This window comes from Embiotoca jacksoni, unplaced genomic scaffold, assembly GCF_022577435.1.
Source record: "Embiotoca jacksoni isolate LCO1_2020_lvr unplaced genomic scaffold, fEmbJac1.0.p SCAF_3, whole genome shotgun sequence".
In the NCBI taxonomy this organism is placed as follows: domain Eukaryota; kingdom Metazoa; phylum Chordata; class Actinopteri; family Embiotocidae; genus Embiotoca; species Embiotoca jacksoni.
Window position 1 is genome coordinate 5,061,427 of NW_027185381.1, and position 27,693 is coordinate 5,089,119.

The window sequence follows — 27,693 nt, forward strand, 5'->3', positions numbered from 1 at the left end:
GAATTGTGGTAATTCTGCTAATTTTCACTATTGATAAACTCTTAGACTCTCTCATTTCTGCCGTGAAGATGTCGAGGGGTGCTATGAAGTTGTTACTAATTTATTTTCTTTGTCTGCAAAACACAGGCTTCAAAAATTCAGACAGGTTAAATGGGGCTAACCAAACACTTCTAAAGCGGAAAGACTGCTTTTTTTTCCAAGCCCAATTTCTAGAAAAAAGTATTCACCATTAATTGACAATATTTAATGATGTTGTTCAGGTGGAGTCGTACAGCTCTTTTTGTGGTGGTCTTCCTGCTCCTGAGTGTTCAGACAATCCACTTCGCTACAAATTCAGCTGGAGTCCATATGGTGTCCTCCTGAACACCATCAGCCCAGCTATCTTCCTCAAGGACAACAAGGTACGGAAGCCTCAAAGAACCAGAAAATGATTAATATTCTTTTCTTTTTTTTTTTGGTGAAAAAATGAATTGCCATGCTTTCTGACAAGAGGAAACAACACTGAGTGTGTGTTTATTTCTCTTGGAGGTGGTGAGTATCCCTCCTGGAGGATCGCTGATGGATTCCACCAAACCGATGGATTTTCTTCCGGGTTTCAACCTTGAGGGATTTCCAAACCGCGACAGCACCAATTACGCCGAGCCCTACGGCATCCAGACAGCGCACACACTCATCAGAGGAACACTGCGCTTTAAGGTGCCATATTCACACACACACACACACACACACACACACACACACACACACACACACACACACACACACACACACACACACACTGAATATGCAAACACAAGTGCCTCAAGCTTTCAAATATATTGTGTTCTCTCAAAATTACTTATCTACACTCTGAATTACGACAGACCATTTCTAATAATTTGATAATATGGATTTTCAGCTTTACTTGAGTTATGTTGTTGTTGGCTTTTCTGCAGTAACCTGTGACATTTTCTGAGCAGATCAGTTTAGTTTAGTGCTGCAACTAAGGATTAATTGAGGCTCCGCCCAGTGTGCTTCACATAGCTAGGGTTGCCAGTCAGGGGCTTTTATGATCCAGAAATGCAACACATAATTATTATTATCAAACTTTTGGCGCATCCGAATCGCTCTAAAATCTCCAGTGCACAGCTTTGGTCCCCAGCAACACACCCACCGAGCAGACAGTACGAACGATTCTTGAACTTATGTGAAGGACAAAACATACGTACAAAAAAGTTTTTTACAAAAATAAAAATAATGTAAAATGTCTAACTCAGCAGGCAGAGTTTGACCAGTTTGAATAAACGCTACGAACTAATCTGAACTCAGCAGCCAATTATTTATCTGGTCTTTCAGCTTACGTGAAAGTGAAACTTTGCCACTGCTCTCAAGGGTTATAGTAGTATAGTATAGTAAGCAGGGTGGACTGTTTCCTGGAAACAACTCGCTGCGAAAGTAGGTGAAAGGTGAGGAGACGTTCGACCCATCCGCTGCAATTCTTCCACGGAGAAGTGGCAGCGCCGCCTTTAAGTTAATTGATATAAGCTGAGTCGCGACCCAGTGCTCCAGTAAAGAAGGGACAGGACACACCCTTCCAATCTTGCTCCTCTGTAGAGAGGTAGTGGCCATCAAACTGTGGAAGCTTGTTGTCTGCAGTGTTTTGATGTCACCTTTTTAATATCAGCTCAGCTTGCTAGAAACCCCGACGTGGTGATAGTAGAAAGTCCCACATTCCATCCACGGGCAATGGAAAACCCAAAAAGTAAGCAATTGATGTAAAATGAGATTAGTCAAGATGAAGATTTTTTTTTAAAATACCATGTAAATTCAAAACTGTTTTCTTAAGGCAGAGGTCTTCAACAGGGGGACTGCGGGGGTCGTGGACCCCCTGTTGAAGACCTCTGCAGGTAATGCAGGGGGTCTGTGAAATATTTTGTTGATTAGACAATTTTTCTTTCTTTTTTTTTGCCCCAATTTTTTTTCCACAAATTTAAATGTCTTTAAATACACATTAACATGAATCCAACATATTGTAGCGAATGGATAAATGGAGGCAGAACATGTTATCTTTCAGTCTGAAATGCACACATTCAGCAACACACAGGAGCTCTCTCAAGCTGGGCACAGGTTCAATTCAATTCAATTCAACTTTATTTATATAGCACCAAATCACAACATAGGTTATTTCATGGCACTTAACACATTAAAGTCCTTACAGCAAGACTTTACAATACAAGAGAAACCCAACAATTCAACAATTCCCACATAAGCTAGGAGGGAAAAAACTCCTCTTTAAGGGAGAAAAAGCTGGAGCTGGAGGGAAGGAAAAACTCCCTCTTAACAGGAAGAAACCTCCGACAGAACCAGGCTCAGGGGTGTGTGGCCATCTGCCTCGACCGGTTGGGGTGAGAGGAGAGCAGAGAGAGAAAAGGACAGCATAGAGATAGAAGAGAAGAACTGTTGGTTGAGACGACAAGCGCAGGGCAGAGACATGCAGCTCCATGACCAGACATCTGCAAAAGAAAGAACAGAAACTATGCGAGCGAGGGAACTGAATGGAGACAACAGATAATAAGAAGAAGGTATGGGAGAGAAAAGGATGGTGAGGTATGAGTCAGTTAAAGAGTAGGAGGAAAGAAAAGAAGCTCAGCATGTAACAAGGTCCCCCAGCAGCCTCGGCCTATAACAGCATAACTAAGGGTTGGTTCAGGTCTACCCGAGCCAGCCCTAACCATAGGCTTTTTCAAAAAGGAACGTTTTGAGTCTAATCTTAAAGCTAGAGAGGGTTTCTGCCTCTCGAACACAAACTGGGAGCTGGTTGGTTCCACAGGAGAGGAGCCTGAAAACTGAAGGCTCTGCCTCCCATTCTACTTCTGTAAACTCTAGGAACCACAAGTAGACCAGTGTACTGAGAGTGAAGTGCTCTGCTGGGATTATATGGTTCTATAAGATCTCTAAGGGCGGCACTAAGATTTGTGCGGCACGGTGGTGCAGTGGTTAGCATTGTCGCCTCACAGCAAAAAGGTTCCAGGTTCGAATCCGGTCCTGGGCCTTTCTGTGCGGAGTTTGCATGTTCTCCCTGTGCTTGCGTGGGTTCTCTCCGGGTTCTCCGGCTTCCTCCCATCATCCAAAAACATGCACCTCAGGTCAGGTTACCTGGCGCCGCGCTAGTGGCAGCCTCTTGCAGCAGCTCCCCCCTGAGAGCCCCCCTGCTGTAGCAAAGAAATTTCCCCTCGGGGATTAATAGAGTGAAATAAAAAAGATATGATGGAGCCTGGTCATGTAGGGCTTTGTAAGTCTTCAAGAGAATTTTAAATTATATTCTTGATTTGTAGGGCGGCACGGTGGTGCAGTGGTTAGCACTGTCACCTCACAGCAAAAAAGGTTCTGGGTTCGAATCCGGTCCTGGGCCTTTCTGTGCGGAGTTTGCATGTTCTCCCTGTGCTTGCGTGGGTTCTCTCCGGGTTCTCCGGCTTCCTCCCATCATCCAAAAACATGCACCTCAGGTCAGGTTACCTGGCGCCGCGCTAGTGGCAGCCTGCTGCAGCATCTCCCCCCTGAGAGCCCCCCTGCTGTAGTGAAGAAATTTCCCCTCGGGGATTAATAAAGTGTATAAAATCTAAAAAAAAAAAAAAAAAAAAAAAAAAAAATTCACAGGAAGCCAGTGAAGAGAAGCTAAAACTGGAGAAATATGATCTCTCTTGCTAAATCCCATCAGTACTCTTGCTGCAGCATTTTGGATCAGCTGCAGGGTTTTTAATGAGTAATTTGGACATCCTAACAGCAAGGAATTACAATAATCTAGCCTAGAAGTAGCAAACGCATGAATGAGTTTTTCTGCGTCACGCTGGGGAAGGATTTTCCTGATTGAAAAAAAAAGCAGATTTGAATCCCACTGAAATGTGTGGGGCAATTTAAAGAAAAACCCTCAGACATCTTGTAACTTGTCAGCAAGCCATTGTGGCTGGTGGAAAACAAGTATATAAAACACCTACACCTACCTATTTGTGTGGAAGGAGGCATCACAAGCTTAAGGCAAGGCTGTACTTCCTTTTCCAGAAGAATATTTCATCTATTGCTATTTTGGTTGAATAAATGGTTGAAAAAGGTAAAGTTTATATCACCTTTCACCTTTCAATGAGGATCAAATTTGTACTTGTCCAAAAGAAAAAAAGGCCAACAATTTTCATGGGATTTTTTCACATGACTGTATGAAACATACAGTAGTTCTGATTAGGTTATGGGTATAACATGAAGACTTTTCAACTGAGTCTTGACATGTAAAATAACACAGGAGAGATACGACTCTGTGGCAGCAGAGGCAGGGGAAACAATAGTTTAATCACTGAATGTGTTTTTGTGAATACAAATTAAACTGAAAGAAAAATAGTTTAAACAAAATAGATTGTGAAACGTATTGATTTCTGAAAAGTATTCAGACAAAAAATATGTCCCAGACTAAACCTAATCTCTTGCAGTTTCTTGTTCGCAGTGGCTCTCTTAACCTCCTGTTCTGTCCCACAGGGCTTCTCAAACGCCATGAGTGGTTTCGTTAAACTGGGTCTGATCAACAGTGAACCCAGCCCCATCCTGCAGCATACTTCATCTCCGGTTTCCTGGGTAAGAAGATTTATAATAGTTAAAAATGCAGCCTCTGAGCAGGGCACTCAGCTTCTTACTGCTCTCTGTTTTTTCCCGTTTAATGAAACAGGCTGTTTTGAAGCTCATCCACTTAAAGCTTGTGGAAGTGGAAAGAGTCTATTAATGTCAATAGCTGCTGATCAGCATCAAGGCTGCAGTGAGCTGAGGCCTTCTGAGATTGATGAGAGTTTACCTCAGACAATGTTTGTCCTTTTGAGATGAAAGGAAATACGGTGTTGCATATTTAGGATATGTTCATCAGAAATCAAATCTGCAATTTTAAGTCCTCCCCCTTGTCTTTCTGAAAACAGTCACTCTCTTGAAAATGACATACAAAAAGAACCCCAGACAAATAGCCCATCTATAAACTGCAGCCCCATTTAAGTCCCATTAAAGGTTATGATATGAAATGTTAGATACCCATGTACAACCCATTTCCAAAAAAAGTTGGGACGCTGTGTAAAATCAGAAGGTTGTGATTTGCAAATCATGTAAACTCATAATTAATTGAAACTCAACTAAGGACAACATATCAAATGTTGAAACTAAAAAATTGCATTGTTTTATGAAAAATATATGCAAATTATGCAAGCAACACGTTTCAGTTGGGACAGGGTCCTCAAAAGACTGGGAAAGTGTGTAAAGCTAAAGGAAACATCTCTCAGTCTCTCAGCAGTGAAAATGGTGATGGGTTTATCACTGTGAAAGACTGGGTGGGCAAATACACTGCTCAAAAAAATAAAGGGAACACTTAAACAACACATCCTAGATCTCAATGAATGAAATATTCCAGTTGAAAATCTTTATTCATCACATAGTGGAATGTGTTGAGAACAAAATAACATAAGAATGATCAATGGAAATCAAAATCATTATCCCATGGAGGTCTGGATTCAGAATCATACTCAAAATAAAAGTGAAAAAATCAGATCACAGGCTGATCCAAATTCTGTGGAAATTCCTCAAGACAAGTCAAAATGAGGCTCCGTAGTGTGTGTGGCCTCCACGTGCCTGTATGCACTCCCTACAACGCCTGGGCATGCTCCTGATGAGACGACGGATGTTCTCCTGAGGGATCTCCTCCCAGACCTGGATCAAAGCATCAGTCGACTCCTGGACAGTCCGTGGTGCGACGTGGCGTTGGTGGATGGAACGAGACATGATGTCCCAGATGTGCTGGATTGGATTCAGGTCTGGGGAACGGGCAGGCCAGTCCATAGCATCAATGCCTTCATCATGCAGGAACTGCTGACACACTCCAGCCACATGAGGCCTAGCATTGTCACGCATCAGAAGGAACCCAGGGCCCACTGCACCAGCATATGGTCTTACAATGGGTCTGAGGATCTTATCCCGGTACCTAATGGCAGTCAGGGTACCTCTGGCTAGCACATGGAGGGCTGTGCGGCCCTCCAAAGAAATGCCTCCCCAGACCATCGCTGACCCACCACCAAACCGGTCACGCTGGAGGATGTTGCAGGCAGCAGAACGTTCTCCACGGCGTCTCCAGACTTGGTCACGTCTGTCACATGTGCTCAGTGTGAACCTGCTCTCATCCGTGAAGAGCACAGGGCGCCAATGGCAAAGCTGCCAATCTTGGTGTTCTCTGGCAAATGCCAATCGCCCTGCACGGTGTTGGGCTGTAAGCACAGGCCCCACTTGTGGACGTCGGGCCCTCATACCACCCTCATGGAGTCTGTTTCTGACAGTTTGAGCAGAAACATACACCTTAGTGGCCTGCTGGAGGTCATTTTGTAGGGCTCTGGCAGTGCTCCTCCTGTTCCTCCTTGCACAAAGCGGTCCTGCTGCTGGGTTGTTGTCCTCCTACGGCCCCCTCCATGTCTCCTGGTGTACTGGCCTCATGTCTCGTTCCATCCACCAACGCCACGTCACACCACAGACTGTCCAGGAGTTGACTGATGCTTTGATCCAGATCTGGGAGGAGATCCCTCAGGAGAACATCCGTCGTCTCATCAGGAGCATGCCCAGACGTTGTAGGGAGTGCATACAGGCACGTGGAGGCCACACACACTACTGAGCCTCATTTTGACTTATCTTGAGGAATTTCCACAGAAGTTGGATCAGCCTGTGATCTGATTTTTCCACTTTTATTTTGACTATGATTCTGAATCTAGACCTCCATGGGATAATGATTTTGATTTCCATTGATCATTCTTATGTTATTTTGTTCTCAACACATTCCACTATGTAATGAATAAAGATTTTCAACTGGAATATTTCATTCATTGAGATCTAGGATGTGTTGTTTAAGTGTTCCCTTTATTTTTTTGAGCAGTGTATATATACACATACATGTATGTATGTATTCTCTGCAGAATGGGTTGAATGTTCATTTGTAGGGTCAAAGCCACATGTGAAATGTCACCAGCACTCACAGATTGTGATCAAATTAAAATACAAAGACAGGGTTTTCCTTCCCTGTTTGAAAATACACAGCTGCAAATTATGTAAATTAAAAAGTACATAAAATAATTAGCCTGTATTAGATATAAAAAAAAATACAAAAAATAAACCTATTTGTGAGAATGCTGCTTCAGCTGTTTTCAATATCAATAACAGGCTTGACAAGCTGCAGTAAACTTATTGTCTTTTTTCCGGTTAATAGTGTTTCTTTGACGTTGTTCCATCTCAACCCAGTTATTTTGCTAATTACCTGCTGTACATTTAAACGGACACTAGTTCTGCTCAAAGCACTCACGCTTTCTCCTTCTTTTAGTGATCTCTTGCTAATCCCAAAGTTGTTTATGAGCTATTCAGATCTGATGGTTACATTAGTTTAGCAGTTAGTCTGAAGGATGCCTGACCCCAGTGAAGCAATGCAAGACGGATTAGTGTAACTCCCATTCTCCCCTTGGCAGCTCTGGTGACGCAAAGGTGGCTGGGTGACAGTCTGAAGGAATCATAGTTTTAAGCTGATGGCCACGATGCATTACCATACAACATCATAACATGATTTTGGCTCCGGTGCAAATATTTGGCCCCCCTTCTCTCTCCCCAAATGCATTGCATAAGCATTTCCCAGCAATGCCACAGTTCTTCCTTCGTCTAAGTGATGGGTAGAAATGATATTTACTTTTGATCAAACGTGCAGTTTTGGAACGTATTTATACCTATCACAGTCTGTATGCAGTCGTTTTTTGTTTTTTTTTATATAGAGATGCAGTTGCCACGTCTGCCTGTACAAAAGTTTAGGCTGTGCTTTTTCTAGAATGACTGATTTGCATTCACTCCACACAAAAAAAAAGCACAAGTTCTACCAAAGAATAGCTTTACACAATGCACTATCCAAATGAAGCAGAATAAATGAAAACGGAATTATAGTAAAATAGAGACGCCTTGAATAGCTCTGATGAAAAAATATCATTATATCCTAAAATTATGATAGATCAACCTTGCAGCTAAAGAGGCGCTGGTCAGCATTTGGGTGGAGGGACTACAGAGAGGAAGACCTTTGCAGTGATTTTTCTTTTGCTCCACAGAAACAACTCCTCTGTCAGCAAATGGGATTGTCTTCTTCTATCTCCCAAGATGCCTTTGAAGAAGCTGTGTACGAATGCGTCGGACAGGACGACTTCAGGATGGACACCCTGAGATGGTGAGTGAAGTGTTTCACACGCTTCTAGCAGGCATGTGCCGAGAAAAAAAAAAAAGGTCTCTTAAACCATTGTGCCATGTGAACCTTCTAAAATCTAGTGCTTAAGCCTCAATACCATAACAACATTTCTCAGTGCACATCAAGGAACCCATGATGCCATCTGGAGAATGACTGTTAGCAACTACTATTTCAACTCTTATTACAAAAGGGGGGTAGCATAATATTTTCCTTTTCATGCTTACACACATTTTATAATATTTAAACTACACACAGAGAGAAAGAGACAGAGAGAAACAGACAAACGGAGAGAGAGATGGAGACAGAGAAAGACATCCCCCTGAGTGATAATTGGGAATCCGCAGCTTATTAAATATAAACAAGGCTATACCATTTCTGAAGAAATTGCGGTGGGATTGCTGCTACTAGCTGTCCTTTTCTATTTGTTGCTGCTTAAAAGCTAAAAGTGAATATCTGACTTAACTTTGTATAAAAGAGCAGTTGAATTAGTTGGAAGAGCTGCAGAGAACTTTCTGTTCAGCCCGTGTTAATGTCTTTAAGGTTTTTACCTGTGTTTTCTCCTATACTCTACATCGATACCCTTAGTTCCTGGTTAAAAAGGTCAGTGTCTCTGTCTCTGTCTCTTTATCTATGTATTTGTCTGTCATATAACTGATAATCAATATCCCTGCTCAGAGTGAAAACATTCCCACTCCAACTTCTGCAAAAGTGGCCATAGCCAAATTAACCTTGACCACACATTGCCGCTAAAAGGCTAAAAAGGGCTTTAATAAAATTGACACCCTTTAATCCTCATCAATTATTATCGATTAAAACGGAAACGGCTACTTGCTGAATTTACAACGCAATTTTAGACGCTCGCCCGTCAAAACAATTAATGTCAAGTATAGGAAGACGCAGCCCACGTAGGTGACGACAGGATGTAGATGTCATAAAATGGAAACATTTTCTATTATGCTATTATTTTATTTGGTGGAAAGAAACCGCAAAAAACCTGTAATCTTGTGTAACTCTGTCTTTGAATGTCTTTTTTTTTTGTGCTGCTCCGGTGTGAGTAGATGAGGCAGAAGTTAGTGGTGGTGCTGTGCATGGTGGGCTAAGAACAAGGCTGAAGCCGCTCCTCTTCTGCACACTTTTCATTTCCCTCCCTTACAAGGACACCTGAAGTGGTGTAGCGTGCACGATCTTCAATTTAAATTCACTTTTCCAAGGGTCTCTTCAGACCAAGGCCACGTGCAGTCATTGTTCTTCCGCTCCTGGCAGTGGAGAGAAGAGGGAGGGCAATGCTGGCTTTGACATGTAAATTCCTCCGACGGTAAAAGTGAACTGTTGGAAACATTCCATCTATGCCGTTAAATGGTAAAAAGCCAATATGCTCGTGGCTAAATTCAGTAACATGTTGTTCATTTATTCAATTCACCAGCAAAGCAGCCACAAAAAGAAACTGCTCATCTCTTTAGATTTAGCCAAGGATGTGTGGGCTGCTGTTGCAGCACTGCTGTGGTAGTACAGTGGAGTAATATTCTTTAAAGCTTTCAATATGGCCTTGCAAAGGTAATTTAATAGAGGAAAATGTGTTGTTTTTTTGTATCTCTGTGCAGGTTTGGGATGCTGAGTGATGAATCTGTGCCACACGCAGACACCGTTCTGGCCTCTCTTACAAAGCATCTGGAAGCCAAGCTCTCCTATGGTGAGCTCATTTATTACTGAAAGAACACAAGCACTAAATGTAATACTTGTACATAAACTAATCACTTCCTTCTTGTGGTCAGATAAGGGTGAACGGGACATGATCATCATGAGAAATGATGTGGGGATTCGCCACCCAGCTGGCGAGCTGGAGACCAAACACATTAGCTTGGTGGTTTATGGCGAGCCCAACGGCTTCTCTGCCATGGCCAAGACTGTAGGATACCCAGCAGCCATTGCTGCTCGTATGGTTCTTGAAGGTCAGTGACATCACTCTACAAAATTGTATTTTTTCTTGGCCTTTCAAAATAATATTACAAGATTCAAGAAGATGTACAAAAATTACAATTGGTTGCATATTTGCAATTTCAAACCAGCCAAATATGACCAAGGGAATGGAATGACAGTTTGGCATGTTTTTGAAGGAGAAGGAGAGTTTTATAATTTTGAAAGTAAAATATGATCTGTGGATGCAAGTCTTGTACAGATACATTCAGTTACTTTCAAGAAAGTAAAAGTGTGAATCATCGTAATAAAAAGTTACAAGGAAAGTAATACAAGAATAATTTTGGCGTGATACCAAGAAATGGACGTTATTACTAAGCATTCAACTACAAATTTGAAATTAAATGAAATAGGAGAGGGATCTAACATGGGAAGATAATTGGCAGAACAAGTGAAGAACCATTACATATCCACCAGTTCATGGACCTGGAGGGAATTCTTCTGGAAAAAGTGAGCGTTTCTCCCCCAAAGGAGAAAAAGAGTGTTATGATGTGAGGGGATAAACGAACCCAAATGCAGAAACACAGCAAAATCTCTTAGGAATCAGGCTTTTATTTCCCGGGCAGTTAGTGCAAACAGGAATGCACGCCAAGAGTCTGTGTTTCAATCTGAGCCTCGCCACCCGAGGGAATCCCGGGGTTCTCCTTGGCACGTGGCCGGGTGACGTAGCCGAACGGCGATGCTCCGCTGGGGGAATCCCCAGACTTCTCCCCAGCGAGCTGATTGGCTGGATCGACTGTGTGACGTCCGCGACTCGACACAGGATCGCCCAAACCCTCGACAGCGGATCTCCGAGGAACACACTGGAAGGTCTCTTCGTGCAGGTGATGCCCGTGGCTCGACACTGGACAGAACTGGCAGGGTCAACTGTGTGACACTCATAGCTCGACACAGGATTGCCAAGTTACAGCAGATGATCTCCGAGGAACGATCTGGAATCTTCTTCGTTCAGGTGGATGCCCGTGGCTCGACACTGAACGGCAGGAAACAGGTTGGAGTCAGAATCGGAATCTCAACACCGGGAGACGGACGGACTTACTGGACGGGTTGACAGGAAGGCAACGGACGAACTGACACCGGATGGGCAGGAGACCAGGGTATAAATAGTGGCCGGCGTAATCACTCGGAATGCCGCTCAGCTGTGCTGCCGGAGAGAGGTGCGGCAGTGGGCGGTGCTTGGAGGAGGGTACTGCTGAGGGAAAAAAACAGACAGGGGAATGACAGGACACAGGAGGAGAGGTATTCGGGGGTTAAACAGGGGAAAACACACTGGGAACAGACAGGAATCCTAACAAAGAGCAGTTAAACTGATATCAGAAATGTTGGAGAGAGCGTGGATGTAGGCAATTTAAGAAAATATCTTCAAACACAGTACTTTATTTTAGTAATTTACTTGAAGAAAGTGTAACGGGAAGATATGTGGTGAAAATACTGTTAGTACAGTGTGAAAAGGTACTACCATCTCTTGGGTAGGGAAACCCAATTTCGGTAATTTTATGGCACAGTTTGGTGGTATCTAGCATTGAAACATGGCGCCAGATTTCAATACCTACACCACATCCACACTCATACCTTTTCGTTCCAAGACACATAACTTTTGCTCCATTTACAACAAGATTAAATCTCAGTGTCAGTGAGCCAACATATGTTGCCTTTACTCAGGCAGCCAGCCATGTAGATAAAATCACTTGTTTAATCTTGGGTAACCTAAAGTTTATATTACCTTACAATAACTTGGACAATTGTTCATTGTAGCCATAGAAAAGTCTCTCTTCTTCTAAAATGCAAAGGCAAGTAATTCATTTAGTTTTTGAAAATGGAATTTCTAAAATTGGCATCAAAAAAAGTTTCCGCTATCAATGTCAATGTGTTAGTACTTTTGAATAGCCCTAATCCCGTAAAACCGCGAGTGAAGGACCAATGCCTGACAATTGTGAATGAAATTTTCACAATGGAAAAAGGGGCATACATTGAGACAACAAAAAGCACAACGGGATGAAAAGTGGAAAAAGTAGACATAAAAAGACCCAAATCAAATTAAAATAGGACAGTGGAAATAGAAATCTACAGGGCTGTGTGAATTAAGTAAGTGATTGTATTTCCAAATCACTGTTCCTGATACATTTGGTGTTTTAGAGCTTTAATAAATAAAGATTTAAGGAAAAAGAAAAAAAATCAGTTCCACAAAATCCTCCATGGAACAGCAAATATAATGCTGAAGGTGTGAGTTGAGGCTGTATTGTAATGATCTCAGGGTACCATCTAAAGTGCATTATACAAGTGCATTTTGGGAGTGTCATAATCCACTTTTGCTAGTTTAACGGTCGTTAATCTGAATGCAAAGTAACATGCGTGGTTCAAAGGGGTTGTATGTTGTCTCTTAATTCATCATAAAGATTTAGGTTCAAGCTGAAGTTTTAACCTAAATCTTCATGTAGCGCCCAAACTTTTGTGTCATTTGCAATTTCCTTTAAAAGCCAAACGTACTTGTACCTTTGTGGATTGCCAATAAAACAATGGATTTGCCAATGAGCTGGAAAGAATGCATCACTGCAGAGGAAATAGATCTTGTCCGCAGAATGAGCAGATTGATACATTTTTACCTATTTTTAAATTTAGTTTTATTCTTAATCTTTTTTTATTGTTATTTGTATAGGTGCGCATTATTGTCTTAATTGTGCCACCTTAAAATGATAGTAAAATGCTACACCGTCACGTTTTTATTGGTCAGTTGCTTTCAACCGCCTAAGATAGCGGTACACCAACAATGTGCCTGACCGCTCTTCATTTAAGGACCAAAATGCTCATAAACGCTCAGATAGACGCAAGTACATTTATTATTTAAATAACTAAGACACTGGATGGGAAAATGACATCTGCGTTGGTTTAAAACTAGCAAAGACGTTGCACATGGCGCCAGTATGTGCCCATTGTAAGACAGAGTCCCTGATGTTATTGAGCTGAAGTTTAAACTTAAATATCTGTGTTTTCTCCCTGTAGGTGAAATCAGTAGTAAAGGTCTGGTGGTTCCAATGATGAAGGAGATCTACATGCCAGCGTTGGTCAGGCTGAAGGAGGAGGGGCTGCACTTCATGTCAAAGAGCACCGTGCAGGAGTAGACCTGAGCCTCTGAAAAGAGCTGATACCTATCCTGTCCAAAAACTCCAGAGAAAATGTGTAAAATCCACACCCTATTAGCTGTTTTTTCACCATCTTTATTCAAACTCTTAAGTCTCACATTCACTTTTTTGCTATTAGTCTGTGTTTGAAGTGATATTTTTAACTCACCTACCAGGCTGATAAAGTAAACATTTTCTTATAAATATGAAAGGAGTCAAAGTTAACCTTTCACAGGAGGAAACATTTTAAAGGAAAAAGCCAAATTGAATCCTCAAAGGTTTGTCAAAATGAAACATTTTGCTTCATAACAACATTTACAGTGAAACTAAACAACATTTAAAGTTTAGTTTTAGAATTAAATCAAAAGTCTAATGTGCCAGCTATGCTCAGTAATTTGCTTTTTAACAGCATCCTGAGTTTGGCTTCATTGTCCCATCTGTGCCGAACGGAAATAAGTAAATCACTGGCATCAACTGTCAGAAAAAAATTCTTCTGTGAAGATGTGTAAAATACAAGGACGTCCAAACTATGATTTGACTGATCAAACACTATTTTAGGCATTAGAAATTTAAACTATTAAAAAGTACAAGCATAGGATCAGGTAAAAACTACTATAGAAACCTTGTCTGACTGGGATTTAAAAACTGAACCGTTAATGGTAAATTTTGACATCCAAAACTTGCTGATCACAACGATTGTCACCAGTTAAAAACACAATATTCTCACAGGTGAACTGTTCAATCAGAGTGATGATTGCAACATTGATGTAGATGTTTTGTAACCCTTTGATGCAATCCTAAATCTGCATAGTTTTGTTGGACTGACAGCTTGTCCTGTCAGTCTGTGTAACTAACATTGGTCTATCCTTTTAGACTGAGGCCAAAGATGTGTTGTGGAAGCAGCCTCGCCACTCGGCTTTGCTGATTGATAAATTTGTCAGCATTACCAACTACTGTATGTAACACTACTTTCGAATACCATTTCTTGCTTTGGCATTGCGCGCCATTTTGCTTATTATAGAATGAAGTCAAGTGTGCTAGTAATTTTATATAATTTGAGCTAAATTGGCATTTTTTTTTTCTATGGAAAGACACCTGTTGCAACCTGGAAGTTAGGGATATGGTGACCTTGTGGAGAGATTTTGATAGGCAAAATACAAATATTTATTTTGTTTCCAAAAAAGTTACAACAAAATGCTATGATTTGCAAATGCTGTATCCCTATATTTAATTTGAGAAAACCCCAAAGACAACATATCAAATGTTGAAACTGAAAGATTTCATTGTTGTATGAAAAATATATGCTCATTTGGAATTTGATGGAAGCAACACTTTTCAAAACAGTTGGGACAGGATCAACCAAAACAAAATGGAAAAGTTGTGTACAATAAAAAAATAAAATAACAGTGGAACTATCACAACTAAATAGGTTAACTGGCAACAGATCAATAACATGTTTGGGTATAAATACAGTTCTCGGTAGTGAAAATGGGGAGGGGTTCACCACTCTGTTAAAAGACTAGGTAAATAGTATAACAATCTCAGAATAATGTTCCTCAATGTAAAATTGCAAAGAATTTTTGGATTTCATCATCCATGGTAAACAATTTCATTAAAAGTTTTAGAATCCGTAGAAATCTCTGTACGTCAGGGAATAGGCTAAAAAACTATTTAAATGCACTGAGGCTATACTGCGTTAAAAACAGACATGATTTTTAAGTGGAAATCACTGAGCTCCGAAACACTTCTGCACTGCACATCACTGCCTCTACAAATGCAGGTGAAAACATACAAAGTAGAAAGCATATATAAATAAGATCAGAAAACGCGACACCTTCTCTGGACCTGAGCTCAGATTGAGCCAAAGTGGAAAACTGTCCAATGGCATAACAAATTTTGATTATAGATTACAGAAGGCCTTGCTTATTTCAGCAAAGCACTGCCAAAACGAATTCTGTACATATCGCAACAGCATGGCTCAGTAGTAGAAGAGTCCAGGTGCTAAACTGGCCAGCCTGCAGTCCAGATTTGTCACCCATTTGAAAACCTTTGGTGCATCATGAAATGAAAAATACGACAAAGATGTCCACCAACTGTTGAGTCCTGATCAGGCAAGAATAACCATTTCAATTTGAAAACTCCAGCAAGTGGTCTTTATCAGTTCCCAAACGCTGACAGTGTTGTTAAAAGACGAGATGATGCAACACAGTGGTAAACATGCCCCTGTCCCAACTTTTTTTTAAACATGTTGCTGGCATCAAATTTAAAAAGAGCATTTTCATAAAACAATAAAATGTCTAATTTCTCAACTCAATCAGTTGTTTTTGGTGTATTTTCAACTGAATATGGGTTTACATGATTTGCAAATCATCATATTCTGTTTTTATTTACATTTTACACAGCGTCCCAACTTTTTTTGGAATGGGATTATACATATACCTGAGATAAATGTTTTTTACAGTAATATGTACGATAGAGGGTGTATATGGGTTTTAAAAAGCAGTGTGTTGTTTGATATGATGTAGGATTTTAAGGTTTGGATTGAATGATACAAAGACTATTGTGTTACAGTTACATTTAAAAAGAGAGAACTTAAATCAAACATTTCACAAATGGAGATGACATTTCAAGTCATCTCAACACAATGGCAGGTTTGTGTCAAATTTTGACATCATAGAATCAGTTGTAATTACCTTCTCTAACATGAACACAATTTTATTGTTTTCTCTTTCATGTTTAAGGTTACATTTATGTCTTGAATATTTTTTCTTTCTAGAAATGTGATGGTTGCATTAATAAAATTAATTCTCTTAAGTTCAGGAACTTGCATTATTATTCTGTAAATGTAATAAACGGAATTATTTATATTCAACCCTGAGTTTATCAGAGATTTATTCATTACTTTGAGACATAACAGCTTCCATTACAATTCATTGACCCAACGCAATGTATGTTTTTAAGCACTTCCAATTCAACTCTGTGATCTCTTACAGGTAAGTGAAATACTTTTGTCTAGAACCCTAGTAGAGTGAACTGAACCATTAAGCTTTTCCTACAACAACAATTCAACCTGCTCTCAACTAACGTTTTGAGGGTGCTGTGTCTCAGCCCTGAACTTTAGTCCTTCACTAGTTATACATCTGTGGTGATTGTGAGATTGAAGGAATAGCTTTGTACAACCAGCGAGACAAAATTTACATCATCATCTGTTCCATCACCAATAAAGAAAGTTCCATGACCTCCTTGATGGCCTGGAGTGGTTTGGATTATGGCTGCTTCCGGTCTTTCTATCACCTGGGTAAGGATTTTCAATTCAGCCGCTGACAAAACGTTTGCATCTTGCAGTAGAGGCTCTGTAATTCTGCTTTCCAAATCTACTGCATTGTGATACCTTCTGTAATCATCTGCCACTGTTTCCTTTGGGTAACCTGACCTTTTTTTTTTTTTTTTTTAGATCTACCTGTGCTTTTTTCTTCAGAACTTTACCCAATTCTTGTGGTGTGGTTCTCCATCCCTTTTTTCTGTTTTGTTTTACAGATGAGCCGATTTTCTGACATAATCTGTCAGTGTGTGTTGATTTGTGCCTTCTGGTTCCAATTGTAATCTTAAAAGATGAAAAGACTGGATCAAAGGCAGGTGCTGTCCTTTTATTCACCTACACAATATACTTACAATGACATTGTTTGTGTGTGTGTGTGTGTGTGTGTCTGTCTGTGTGTGTCCATTCAATATCATCCATCCGTGCTTTGTCCTGCACGGGGTCACGGGGAGTGGGGGGTGTGGGCGCTGGAGCCTATCCCAGCTGTCCTTGGGCGAGGGCAGAGTGCACCCTGGACAGGTCAGGAATATGTCATTTTACAATAAATGTATTATTTCATTATTTTGACGTTAAAAAGTAGGACAGTAATACTTTCGTTCTTTTACTTAAACATTTTTTTAAAAGGACTTTGCCATGTAATGGATGCCACACTTAGAATATCTGACACAGCTCTGACATTTTTCTGGCATCCACCTTCGCCTTTTTGAGGAAACAAATACAATATGCATTGTTGCTTCCGCTCAATTTGAGGGCACCCATGCAAACTAGGCCACCAAGCATGGCATAATTGGGCATGCAATTGTGAAAAGTCAAAAATGCAAATTAAGGTGTGGATATGGCAGCCGGTCAAGACAATGTCTGGACACTTGACCTATTTTCTGTCCTCTTGCAGAGTCTTAGCCCAGATTAACACATGGGAAATCAATTGGAATAACCAGTTCAGTCCAGGGATTAAAGGGAAAATGTATAATCCAAACGTTGAATACAACTCAGTTTTCACGGGAAACTGAATTAGGTCTTCCTTTTCTCTCTGTCTATGTTTTTGTTTCATTGACACTCCCATGTCAGGCCCACAGAGGGGTGTTTTCGCTCCATCTTTTGTCTGGGCATTGTGACCTCCACCCTCCTTACCATTGGTCACCTGAGACTGGTGAAGCCTCCTCCTTGGGGTTCATTCTGCTGCAAACATCGAGCATTAACATGTGGGCATGGTTGAATGGTTTTATATGTATCAAGGTGCTTTGCACCAAATATAATGTCAACTATGCCCCTTAGTGGACACTTGCCTTGCCCTTTGACTTGTAGAGTATCAATTGGCCTGGAGCTACAGGACCTTAACCTAACCCACCCCTTGAAGGTGCTCTGTTGGGTGATGTGAGTGTGATATATGTGAGTTTTCTTAATTTTTTTTTTTACCTTTTTTATTTTTGTCCTGTTTAAGTGTTTTTCAAATGTGTTTCAGGTTGACTCTGATGAAGACCACAAGCCAAAACGCATTGGTCTAACAATGAAGTTCTGCCATACAAGTGTTACCAAAGTTTCACAGCAAAGTCCAGAATAACTGGACTTGAGAAGATACAGTATTTCACATCAAGTTTTCACAGCTAAACAAATATAAAAATTGTGGGGGTAAAAAGTTGTGTCAACAATGGAAAGGAAAACCTGGAAAAATAATTTTTCCGACCTAAGGGCAGCTATTTTTTTGGTGGCCATAGCAAATGAACAAAAGAAAATAGCATGAAAATAAATTAAATGTGTATTATGGATCTGCGCCTCGCCTCCTGTGTGGCATGGATGTCTGTGCACCTGACAAGTGACAGTCCCTGAAAAAAAAAAAAAGAAAACTGCAGCTTTCCAGATATACAGTGGGTACGGAAAGTATTCAGACCCCTTTAAATTTTTCACTCTTTGTTTCATTGCAGCCATTTGCTAATTTCAAAAAAGTTCATTTTATTTCTCATTAATGTACACTCAGCACCCCATTTTGACAGAAAAAAACAGAAATGTAGAAATTTGTGCAAATTTATTAAAAAAGAAAAACTGAAATATCACATGGTCATAAGTATTCAGACCCTTTGCTGTGACACTCATATTTAACTCGCATGCTGTCCATTTCTTCTGATCCTCCTTGAGATGGTTCTACTCATTCATTGGAGTCCAGCTGTGTTTAATTAAACTGATTGGACTTGATTAGGAAAGGCACACACCTGTCTATATAAGACCTTACAGCTCACAGTGCATGTCAGAGCAAATGAGAATCATGAGGTCAAAGGAACTGTCCAAGGAGCTCAGAGACAGAATTGTGGCAAGGCACAGATCTGGCCAAGGTTACAAAATAATTTCTGCGGCACTCAAGGTTCCTGAGAGCACAGCGGCCTCCATAATCCTTAAATGGAAGAAGTTTGGGACGACCAGAACTCTTCCTAGTCCTGGCCGTCCAGCCAAACTGAGCAATCGTGAGAGAAGAGCCTTGGTGAGAGAGGTAAAGAAGAACCCAAAGATCACTGTGGCTGAGCTCCAGAGATGCAGTAGGGAGATGGGAGAAAGTTCCACAAAGTCAACTATCACTGCAGCCCTCCACCAGTCGGGGCTTTATGGCAGAGTGGCCCGACGGAAGCCTCTCCTCAGTGCAAGACATATGAAAGCCCGCATAGAGTTTGCCAAAAAACACATGAAGGACTCCCAGACTATGAGAAATAAGATTCTCTGGTCTGATGAGACCAAGATTGAACTTTTTGGCGTTAATTCTAAGTGGTATGTGTGGAGAAAACCAGGCACTGCTCATCACCTGCCCAATACAATCCCAACAGTGAAACATGGTGGTGGCAGCATCATGCTATGGGGGTGTTTTTCAGCTGCAGGGACAGGACGACTGGTTGCAATTGAAGGAAAGATGAATGCGGCCAAGTACAGAGATATCCTGGAAGAAAACCTCTTCCAGAGTGCTCTGGACCTCAGACTAGGCCGTAGGTTCACCTTCCAACAAGACAATGACCCTAAGCACACAGCTAAAATAACAAAGGAGTGGCTTCGGAACAACTCTGTGACCATTCTTGACTGGCCCAGCCAGAGCCCTGACCTAAACCCAATTGAGCATCTCTGGAGAGACCTGAAAATGGCTGTCCACCAACGTTCACCATCCAACCTGACGGAACTGGAGAGGATCTGCAAGGAAGAATGGCAGAGGATCCCCAAATCCAGGTGTGAAAAGCTTGTTGCATCATTCCCAAGAAGACTCATGGCTGTACTAGCTCAAAAGGGTGCTTCTACTCAATACTGAGCAAAGGGTCTGAATACTTATGACCATGTGATATTTCAGTTTTTCTTTTTTAATAAATTTGCACAAATTTCTACATTTCTGTTTTTTCTGTCAAGATGGGGTGCTGAGTACATTAATGAGAAATAAAATGAACTTTTTTGATTTTAGCAAATGGTTGCAATGAAACAAAGAGTGAAAAATTTAAAGGGGTCTGAATACTTTCCGTACCCACTGTGAATGCAGGCTGTCTCGGGCTAATGAATGTCAGTAAGATTTTGTTACTTCTAAAACAGAATTTGGAAGTTCAAGTTTCAGTTTGGCTCCCTATATTTAAGTCTTAACAGTTGAGAGTCTCAGATTAGCTACCGAGTTCCCCTCTTGACTTATGTCTTGACAATGTTTCAGAAAACACTAGAAAATGTCCTCCTACTTAAGTGTGATGGAACAACTCTTAAACGCAGGCCACATTCATGCACTCTGACGTCAATAAATATGGCCACAACCACAAAAAGTGAACATTACTTAGACTATATAATGTTAATGGTACCTGGTAGGCTATTGTGTATAGTATTTTGACGAAGTTGATGTAAAACATTGCGTGTACGGCCTCATTTATCAATCCTGTGTTTCCATGATTCTGTTAAACTGATGTTGCAAATATTCATATGCTACCTGCAATGTTGTTTACATTTGGTGTCATATAAGACACTTCAAATTTTCACCATGGAAATTTCCAAACTGACTTGAAGGCAACACATCATAATACCCTACAGTAAATTAAAATGTGTTGTTATATCTTCGCAGCAATGGTTGTGCCCACACTAAAAACAAACACCAACAAGCGTTTTCTATTGTGTTTTTCCACTTATTTAATCCCCTAGCTAATAACTCATCAGTGTTTTTAATATCCAGCTAAAAAACAAACACGTCAGTACCCCATGCATCACATTTAGTTACAAAATCCAGAGTATAAAAGGATTAACGTTTTCCAGCTAAGCAATTACAATTAAACCATAACATTTAAATGCACTAAACATGGTAAAATACAAAAATCTAAAAGTATAAATACAAATTTGGTCCAATGATGTGATTACTATAATATTATTTACATTAGATTAGTATTATTTCATTATTCCAGCATATTGTTTTAGTTATGACTGTATCCCCACATTTTCTGTTATGATGGTATTTACATAGAGGTGTAAATACCGGCAAGCTAGTATCATTTGATACAAAAAAAGATGCAGTTTTTCCCTTTTTACTCCATTTGGCTCAGTGCCAATAAATACAAAGGCTTAGGAAAAGTTAGTTGAGTGAAATGTCTCAGAGCAGTACACCGTTAAAACATCAGATACAATCTACAACTTGTATCAAAATTACAAGTACAGGATGAAGAATGCAAAAAGGCACGCATTACAAAAAGCGTAAAGACTCCAACTCTAGCAAAGGAGAAACTCACTCATGCCAGTCTCAAACTCCAGTATGCAGAGACCTGAACAGTGAGGATTTTTATGGAGTAGTTGTGGCATCAGGAGAAGCTCTGTTAGGTTGGTAAAGAAGAAGGACAAAAATGATGTTGCTCATTTGTAAAAGTTAGACGTTATTTTAACGGGGGAGGAGTTGGGAGGGTTGGCAGTTACACAAGCGATTCAAGGCTCTCAGTGGTGCTGGCTGTTCCCACCATGATGGTTCCGTTGTTGTCGGAGGACTGGAGGGTTTTCTTGTCTTCTTGTGTCCCAATAAGACTAAGCATGGCTTTGTACAGGAACTGGTACTGCTCCTGGAAAACAATGTGTTTTGCAGATCTGATTTAGCATTCTGGTATTTCTAATGTAACAAGTCATTTTACATCTTCTGACGTCTTCTGACAAGACTGTAGGATTTTTCTAGCAACAATTTAGAGTTAAAAGTAAAAGTGGCAATTTAACCGACACCATATTTACTCCTGGGAAACATACATTGACGTCCAAAAGAATTTTATGTCAACTAGCTTGCTTGTACTAAGGTTTTTTTTTTCTCCAAATCAGAGTCCAACATGAGTTGCAATATACGAAGGGCAATCAAAAAGTTCAGAGGCTGTTCCTGTTGCGTGCAAACTAAACTTCATGAATAAGTACTCCAAGTAACGTTACTTGATCAGCATGTGTTACGCAAATTTTTGCGACTGTTGGTTTATTTGTTGTTATGGGGTGACTTGCACTGTATGCTGCAACAATAATTTACATTCATTAAGTCTTTGTTTTTAACATTTGGGAGTATGAAGTTTGTTCAAATGGCAAATAAGTTTAGTTTTGGTGTGTACCATTAAATGTACTGACCAAGATCACTGGAAAACTAGATATATTACAAATGTTTGTAACTGCCTCATCGGTGGGCCAGTGGACCGTAAAAAAAAATCTGGTTATTAACAGCTCTGTGTGCTCTGTCTACATCTACCTATCTATCTCTGTGTGCCTGTCATTCAGGGTGTGCATGAAAACATGCCGCTGTAGTGCAGTCACCTGCGTATAAGTCCTGGGCTGAATATTTTGTAACCGGTGTTCTATATCAACTGCTTGCTACGCTAAAGTTCGAGCATGTGTATCCAACAGGATTACTGTGTGGACTCAATGTAGTTATGGTATCTTAGCTACCAGCTACTTTACTGCCATTTACTAGATTTCAAGATGTATGGCCAACTGTCTTGCAATGACATTGAAAAAACGTTTTCTTCCTTTGACAACGCTACACACTTTCAAGTTTCATAAAAATCAGGCAAACAACAGCCAAATTATAACCTCCTTTGAGGAGGTATTTATAGTGACATTATAACTGAGATTTGTCCACTACAGAATGCATGTAATGGACAGGACTTTATCATTAGCCTATTGTGAGACAGACAAAAGCCTTACGATGTCTCTGAAGATCCCTGGTCTCATGAGGTTTGTAAGCTTGGCCACTTGGAAAACATCAACTGAGCCTTCAGCATCCAGCTTGTGAGTCAGAGATGATAGAGCACAGAACATTCCTGCAGTGACTCCTCCCACACTGTAAAAAAATAAATAAATTATAAAATATAAAGGACCAAAGATCTGACCAAATGTTATTATTTAAATGGTCATGTTGACTAAGTAGTGAGGGTCTTACTCATCATGGATCACAGTGGGACCTTCCTTGGCAGTGATCTCCTCTTTCACCAGGTTGAAGAGCTCAAAGGTGCTGCTGATGGGACTGTCTGGGTTTGGCCAGCGGGGGGTGCGGTAGTGCTTAACCTCTAGAATGTAATCATCCTGTCAAGATGAGAAGCGATAAGAGGCATTAGTGACAGCAATTAATAAATGAGTTTAACTTTTTTGTCTGATATCTCCTAGATGACATAAACTGTTTGGCATTTACCGTTTTCTGGTTTAAATGTAGTGAATGTGGAACCTGTTTTATGTGAAGGAACTGTATTGTGAGGAGAATGTTCCCTGACCACCTAAAATGAAAAAAATCCACTCAAGAGTAAGAATCTAATAAAAAAAATCAATACTATTCATTTATGACGAATAAATGTGGACTATTAAATATTATATCTCTTTCACCTAAATATCTGTTAGTAATTTATCAGTTCTTGAGATTTAATTATTTTGTCTCAGAAACCTGCTTGCAGCAGGAAGAGTATGTTTGTCTAAATTAATCAACTCCTCCCAGTCATCAATTATCACATTTCCGCAAAATTCTACAGAGGATGTGTGGCAGCAACATATCATTCATAAAATCATGAACATCATGTCTTGGTGTGATGCAAAAAAAATGGATCTATGCATTTGTTACTTCCTATTGTTATTTGTTGTTGTCAGTATTTAACGCATTAAAAAAACCTGATCCAAATATTGACCTATTGACCTTCTCTTTATTGGCTTCCTTTGGCTTCAAAAATCTTTTCTTACAAAGCTCTTAAAGACCAAGCTTCATCTTACCTTACAGATCTTATAGCATCATGTTAATCTAATTGAACGCTTCCCTCTAAGAATGCGGAGGTAGTTGTGTTTCCTAGAGTTTCCAAAAGTAGAATAGGAGGCAGAGCCTTCAGTTCTCAGGCCCCTCTTCTATGGTACCAGCTCCCAGTTGGGTTTCAGGAGGCAGACACCCTCTCTGCTTTTAAGATGAGACTTAAAACTTTCCTTTTTTGATAACACTTATCAAACTTGTACTGTAAAACTTGTAAAACCTAAGGCTGGCTTAGGTGACCCTGAACTAGCCTTTAGTGTCGAGGCACTTGGGACCTTCCATGATGCCCTCAGCTCTTCTCGTCTACTACTCTTTCACTGGTATTTATATGCTACCATTGCATCTCATTATCTTTATGCCATCTCTCTCTAACAGTTTTGGATAGTTGTCTCTATATGCAGTTTTCCTCGCTCACGTAGTTTCGTGCTTTTTTTTTTGCCAGGTGTACCTGGCCCTGAGCTGCCATGTTTGGTTACTGGCCCCACCAACCTTACGTTGGACAATGTTTATTGTCTCTCAACTGTTCTTTTCTTTCTCCGCTGTCCCCTCATCCCAACCAGTCGAGGCTGATGGCCACCCACCTCTGAACCTGGTTCTTTCACAGGTTTCTTCATGTTAAAAGGGACAAAGTTCTGTGGGAACTTTTTTTTTATTCATCCAGCTTCCGGGGATTGTTGAATTGTTGGGTTCCTCGACAAAGGTGTGAGGTTCTGTTGTACAGACTATACAACAGAACACTAGTTTCCCTTTAAGTGTCCTGGGATGACTTGTGTTGCGGTTTGGCGCTATACGGATAAAACTGAATTGAAATTGTGCCATCACCTTATTTTGGTGTACTTTATCATATTCCAGGTTGCACTAACCTGTGTAGCTTCCAGTACGTAGTCCTGGACCACCAGCATGTCCTCGTTGGACAGACAGACGAGTGTCTCACTCCTCTGGGTGACAGTGAACATCTCATAGCTGATTGCCTGGCCTTTGCGAGGCCAGAAGACACACAGCTCCACCTCTTCCTCTGTCTAACACAGGATGTCAGGTGACAGTTACACAAACTGATCCAGTTTTGTGAAATTTAAAGGAATAGTTCAACACTTTGGAAAATCAAGCTTTGTAGTTAGTAGTCGGTAGCCTTGTAGTCACATCATGTAAATCATTTAAATAACACACATAATCATAAAAGTTACTGTTACCTCTCCAGAGGGGTTCATTAACGAGGGAAACTAGATAGAAACAAAGTATAGGCCCTTTAAAATTAGCTGAATCCATTAATATTTAGAGCTGCGGTCAAGGCAAACATTTTCACAATGTTAAAAACTATGAAACTCTGATATCTTTTTACCATTCAGGGCATAGCTACCACTGTGTTCTAGGATTACATTCTGCACTTCCACGCAAATTAGATATGTGGTATTTACTGGATTTGAGTGCTAACCCATTGGAATTTTTTTTGTGATGCTTTGCCTGGCGTAATCAGATGCTCCGTAGGGAATTGTCCGCAAATGTTCCATTCTACTGTGTAGACTTTGGGTTATTTTAACTAATCAGCATGTTCCAAAACTGACCAACACTCTGCTACCACTATAACTAGTACTGCCTATGTCGACCAAAGCTATCCTTCCCGGAGCACAGGGTACAAGTAGTTTTCAAATTGTTTTTAATGAACGGCAGCAGTTTTCCAGTCACCAAAAGTTTAAAAATGTTAACGCTGTGCTTGTCACTGTCATCAGTACTCCAATCACAGTGAAGAGGAGCAGGAAAAAACACACTGAACCACCGACACTGGTTGCTGATTGGTCCTCCGTTCAGAGTGGCTGAGCAAACACTGGTACGAGCAGCGTGACCAGACTAAAATCACAGTGAAGGAAACTGATTCTGTAAGCAATAGTCTGACGAAGCCAGGCTATTTGATGATGGCTTTTGGAGCCAAAATATTTCTTGTCCCTCCCTGTAGTTCATTCCGCAAAGTAGAATATATGCTGTCAGATAACAGATATCTCCATCTCTGAGACTGATGTTTTTTCCATGCTAAGCGAGGCTATCTACATCCAGACCTCACTTCCATCACACACAGACATGAGAATGATATCAATCTCAACAATTCACTCTTAACAAAGTAAGTGTTTCCCATAATGTTAAAATATTGCTTTGAAGTTTAAAGAGGGCTTTTTGCACAAAAACAGGTGACAAATAAAAATTTTAACATAGCACAAAGATTATGAATCGCCAAATCCTGTTTTATGATTTATTAAAAAAAAAAAAAAACAGTTCCTTACCCCAGGCAGGGACACAATGACCTGGACATTGTGATCCCATATCATCCTCCAGAAGTCCTTTATGGTGCTAGGCAAAGGATTCTGGGTAATAATGAACTCGGTGCTCTGCCTGTAACCCTGCAGTAACAAAACCATGACTTAGTTTGATTGCCGAAAACTAAAAATGAGATCAGGTGAATGGTTTACCACTAATCATTAGTTATTAATTAGTATAATATCACTTGATTGCAGTATGTTAATAAGAAACTCATTTCAAACCTAAACAAGTGATTAGTTCCTTTTTGGACATGGAAGATGTAACTTCTCCCTCTATTTGTTAAATAGAAATTTGTTGTTATTTGTAAAATACATTTACAATACAAATGTGTTTAATGTCATTGTTCCTTACAGTTTTATTGACAAATGAATGATTATGGAACCTCCCAGTGCCTACGCTATGTTTGGCAACTGGTACTAGAGAAGTAAAAATATTAAGACAGATTTTTCTCCTTAAAGTAGATTTTGTCGCTATAACTAGTCTTACTGTTACAATATGGAGATATTGGCCATAAATTCTTACGACTCAAGAAACACCACACTGTAAGAAATGAGGGACAAATTTGCCTCCCATTTGCAATAAGCAGTTAAAAAAAGTTTTTACAGACCAATCTGAGTAAAATAACCCCAACATCTTAAACATTAGAACCCCCTTCTAAGCAAGCATTTATTTCTCTCTGCATTATTTACCTTGTGCTCCTGGAGTCTTCATGTTAATCTGTCAGTATTCAATTAATTCAATACATTGTGACTTAGAAATAAACTTGACCAAGGTGTCTATTTGGCCGTGAGACCGTTATGTTATAGCCACCACCAGGTTAATGTAAAGAGATGTAAATTTGAAATGAACTGTGTTTAAGGAACACAAAATAACTGATATCCTTCTTCTCATCTAACAAAGATTTAAAACATGAGCAGTTAGTTCGTTCTTACAGCAATGTACGACGCATTAATGTAGTCCGACGTTTCCCCAGCTGCAGTAGACAGGCGCACTCGTGACCTCTCAACTGCAAAACAAGACATAAAATGTAGTTTGATTCTCAAAAAAAAAATTCTTACTCCAGCAAACTGTAGATGAATAAGCAAATGAAATACATTAACAGTATAACTGATGGCTTCTTCTGTCTTTTAAATGCTGCAACTCCTGAGCTGATGATGAACTCACCAGGTATCATAGAGAGGTTTCTGTTCTTGTTGCGGTTGCAGTCCTGCAGAGCTGCAGAGTAGTCACACTGCTTTACTACAGAATGACAAACCAGCTGTGGAAAAAAAAGTCAGATATCTGTGTGATACATTTGAACTACATTTGATCACCTTTAATTGAAGCTCTTTCTGGTTTACTGGTTTGCTTGATCATTCTTTACTTTGGTTCAAACCTACAGTATAAGTTCACATCTCATTCACAATGTGGTCCTGGTCTTTTATGAGGGGAAATTGGGGACAGTAAAATGTAGATCAGTTCCTGTTTGTGCGGCTGGCAATTAAAT

General features: G+C 40.2%; 2 protein-coding genes across 5 annotated transcripts in view; one reads left to right on the plus strand and one right to left on the minus strand.

Annotated features, from left to right (window-relative positions):
* The window catches only part of aass (aminoadipate-semialdehyde synthase), a 42,939-nt gene extending 26,720 nt beyond the window's left edge, over positions 1 to 16,219 (plus strand). For both annotated transcript variants that reach the window (XM_069162694.1, XM_069162693.1), the window contains exons 18-24: positions 261 to 401; positions 529 to 696; positions 4,504 to 4,599; positions 8,121 to 8,236; positions 9,856 to 9,944; positions 10,027 to 10,203; positions 13,229 to 16,219. In XM_069162694.1, coding sequence (XP_069018795.1) covers positions 261 to 401; positions 529 to 696; positions 4,504 to 4,599; positions 8,121 to 8,236; positions 9,856 to 9,944; positions 10,027 to 10,203; positions 13,229 to 13,347 — 906 coding nt within the window. In that variant the 3' untranslated portion in view covers positions 13,348 to 16,219. The remainder of the gene's footprint in view (positions 1 to 260; positions 402 to 528; positions 697 to 4,503; positions 4,600 to 8,120; positions 8,237 to 9,855; positions 9,945 to 10,026; positions 10,204 to 13,228) is intronic.
* Positions 16,220 to 20,722: 4,503 nt separating this feature from the next.
* ptprz1a (protein tyrosine phosphatase receptor type Z1a) overlaps positions 20,723 to 27,693 on the minus strand; it is a 156,491-nt gene continuing 149,520 nt past the window's right edge. For 2 of the 3 annotated variants that reach the window (XM_069162122.1, XM_069162121.1), the window contains 7 exons: positions 27,372 to 27,465; positions 27,140 to 27,213; positions 26,171 to 26,287; positions 24,761 to 24,916; positions 23,052 to 23,194; positions 22,817 to 22,952; positions 20,723 to 21,705 (listed from right to left, as the gene is read on the minus strand). In XM_069162122.1, coding sequence (XP_069018223.1) covers positions 21,562 to 21,705; positions 22,817 to 22,952; positions 23,052 to 23,194; positions 24,761 to 24,916; positions 26,171 to 26,287; positions 27,140 to 27,213; positions 27,372 to 27,465 — 864 coding nt within the window. In that variant the 3' untranslated portion in view covers positions 20,723 to 21,561. The remainder of the gene's footprint in view (positions 21,706 to 22,816; positions 22,953 to 23,051; positions 23,195 to 24,760; positions 24,917 to 26,170; positions 26,288 to 27,139; positions 27,214 to 27,371; positions 27,466 to 27,693) is intronic. The other variant, XM_069162123.1, reaches the window with a different exon arrangement.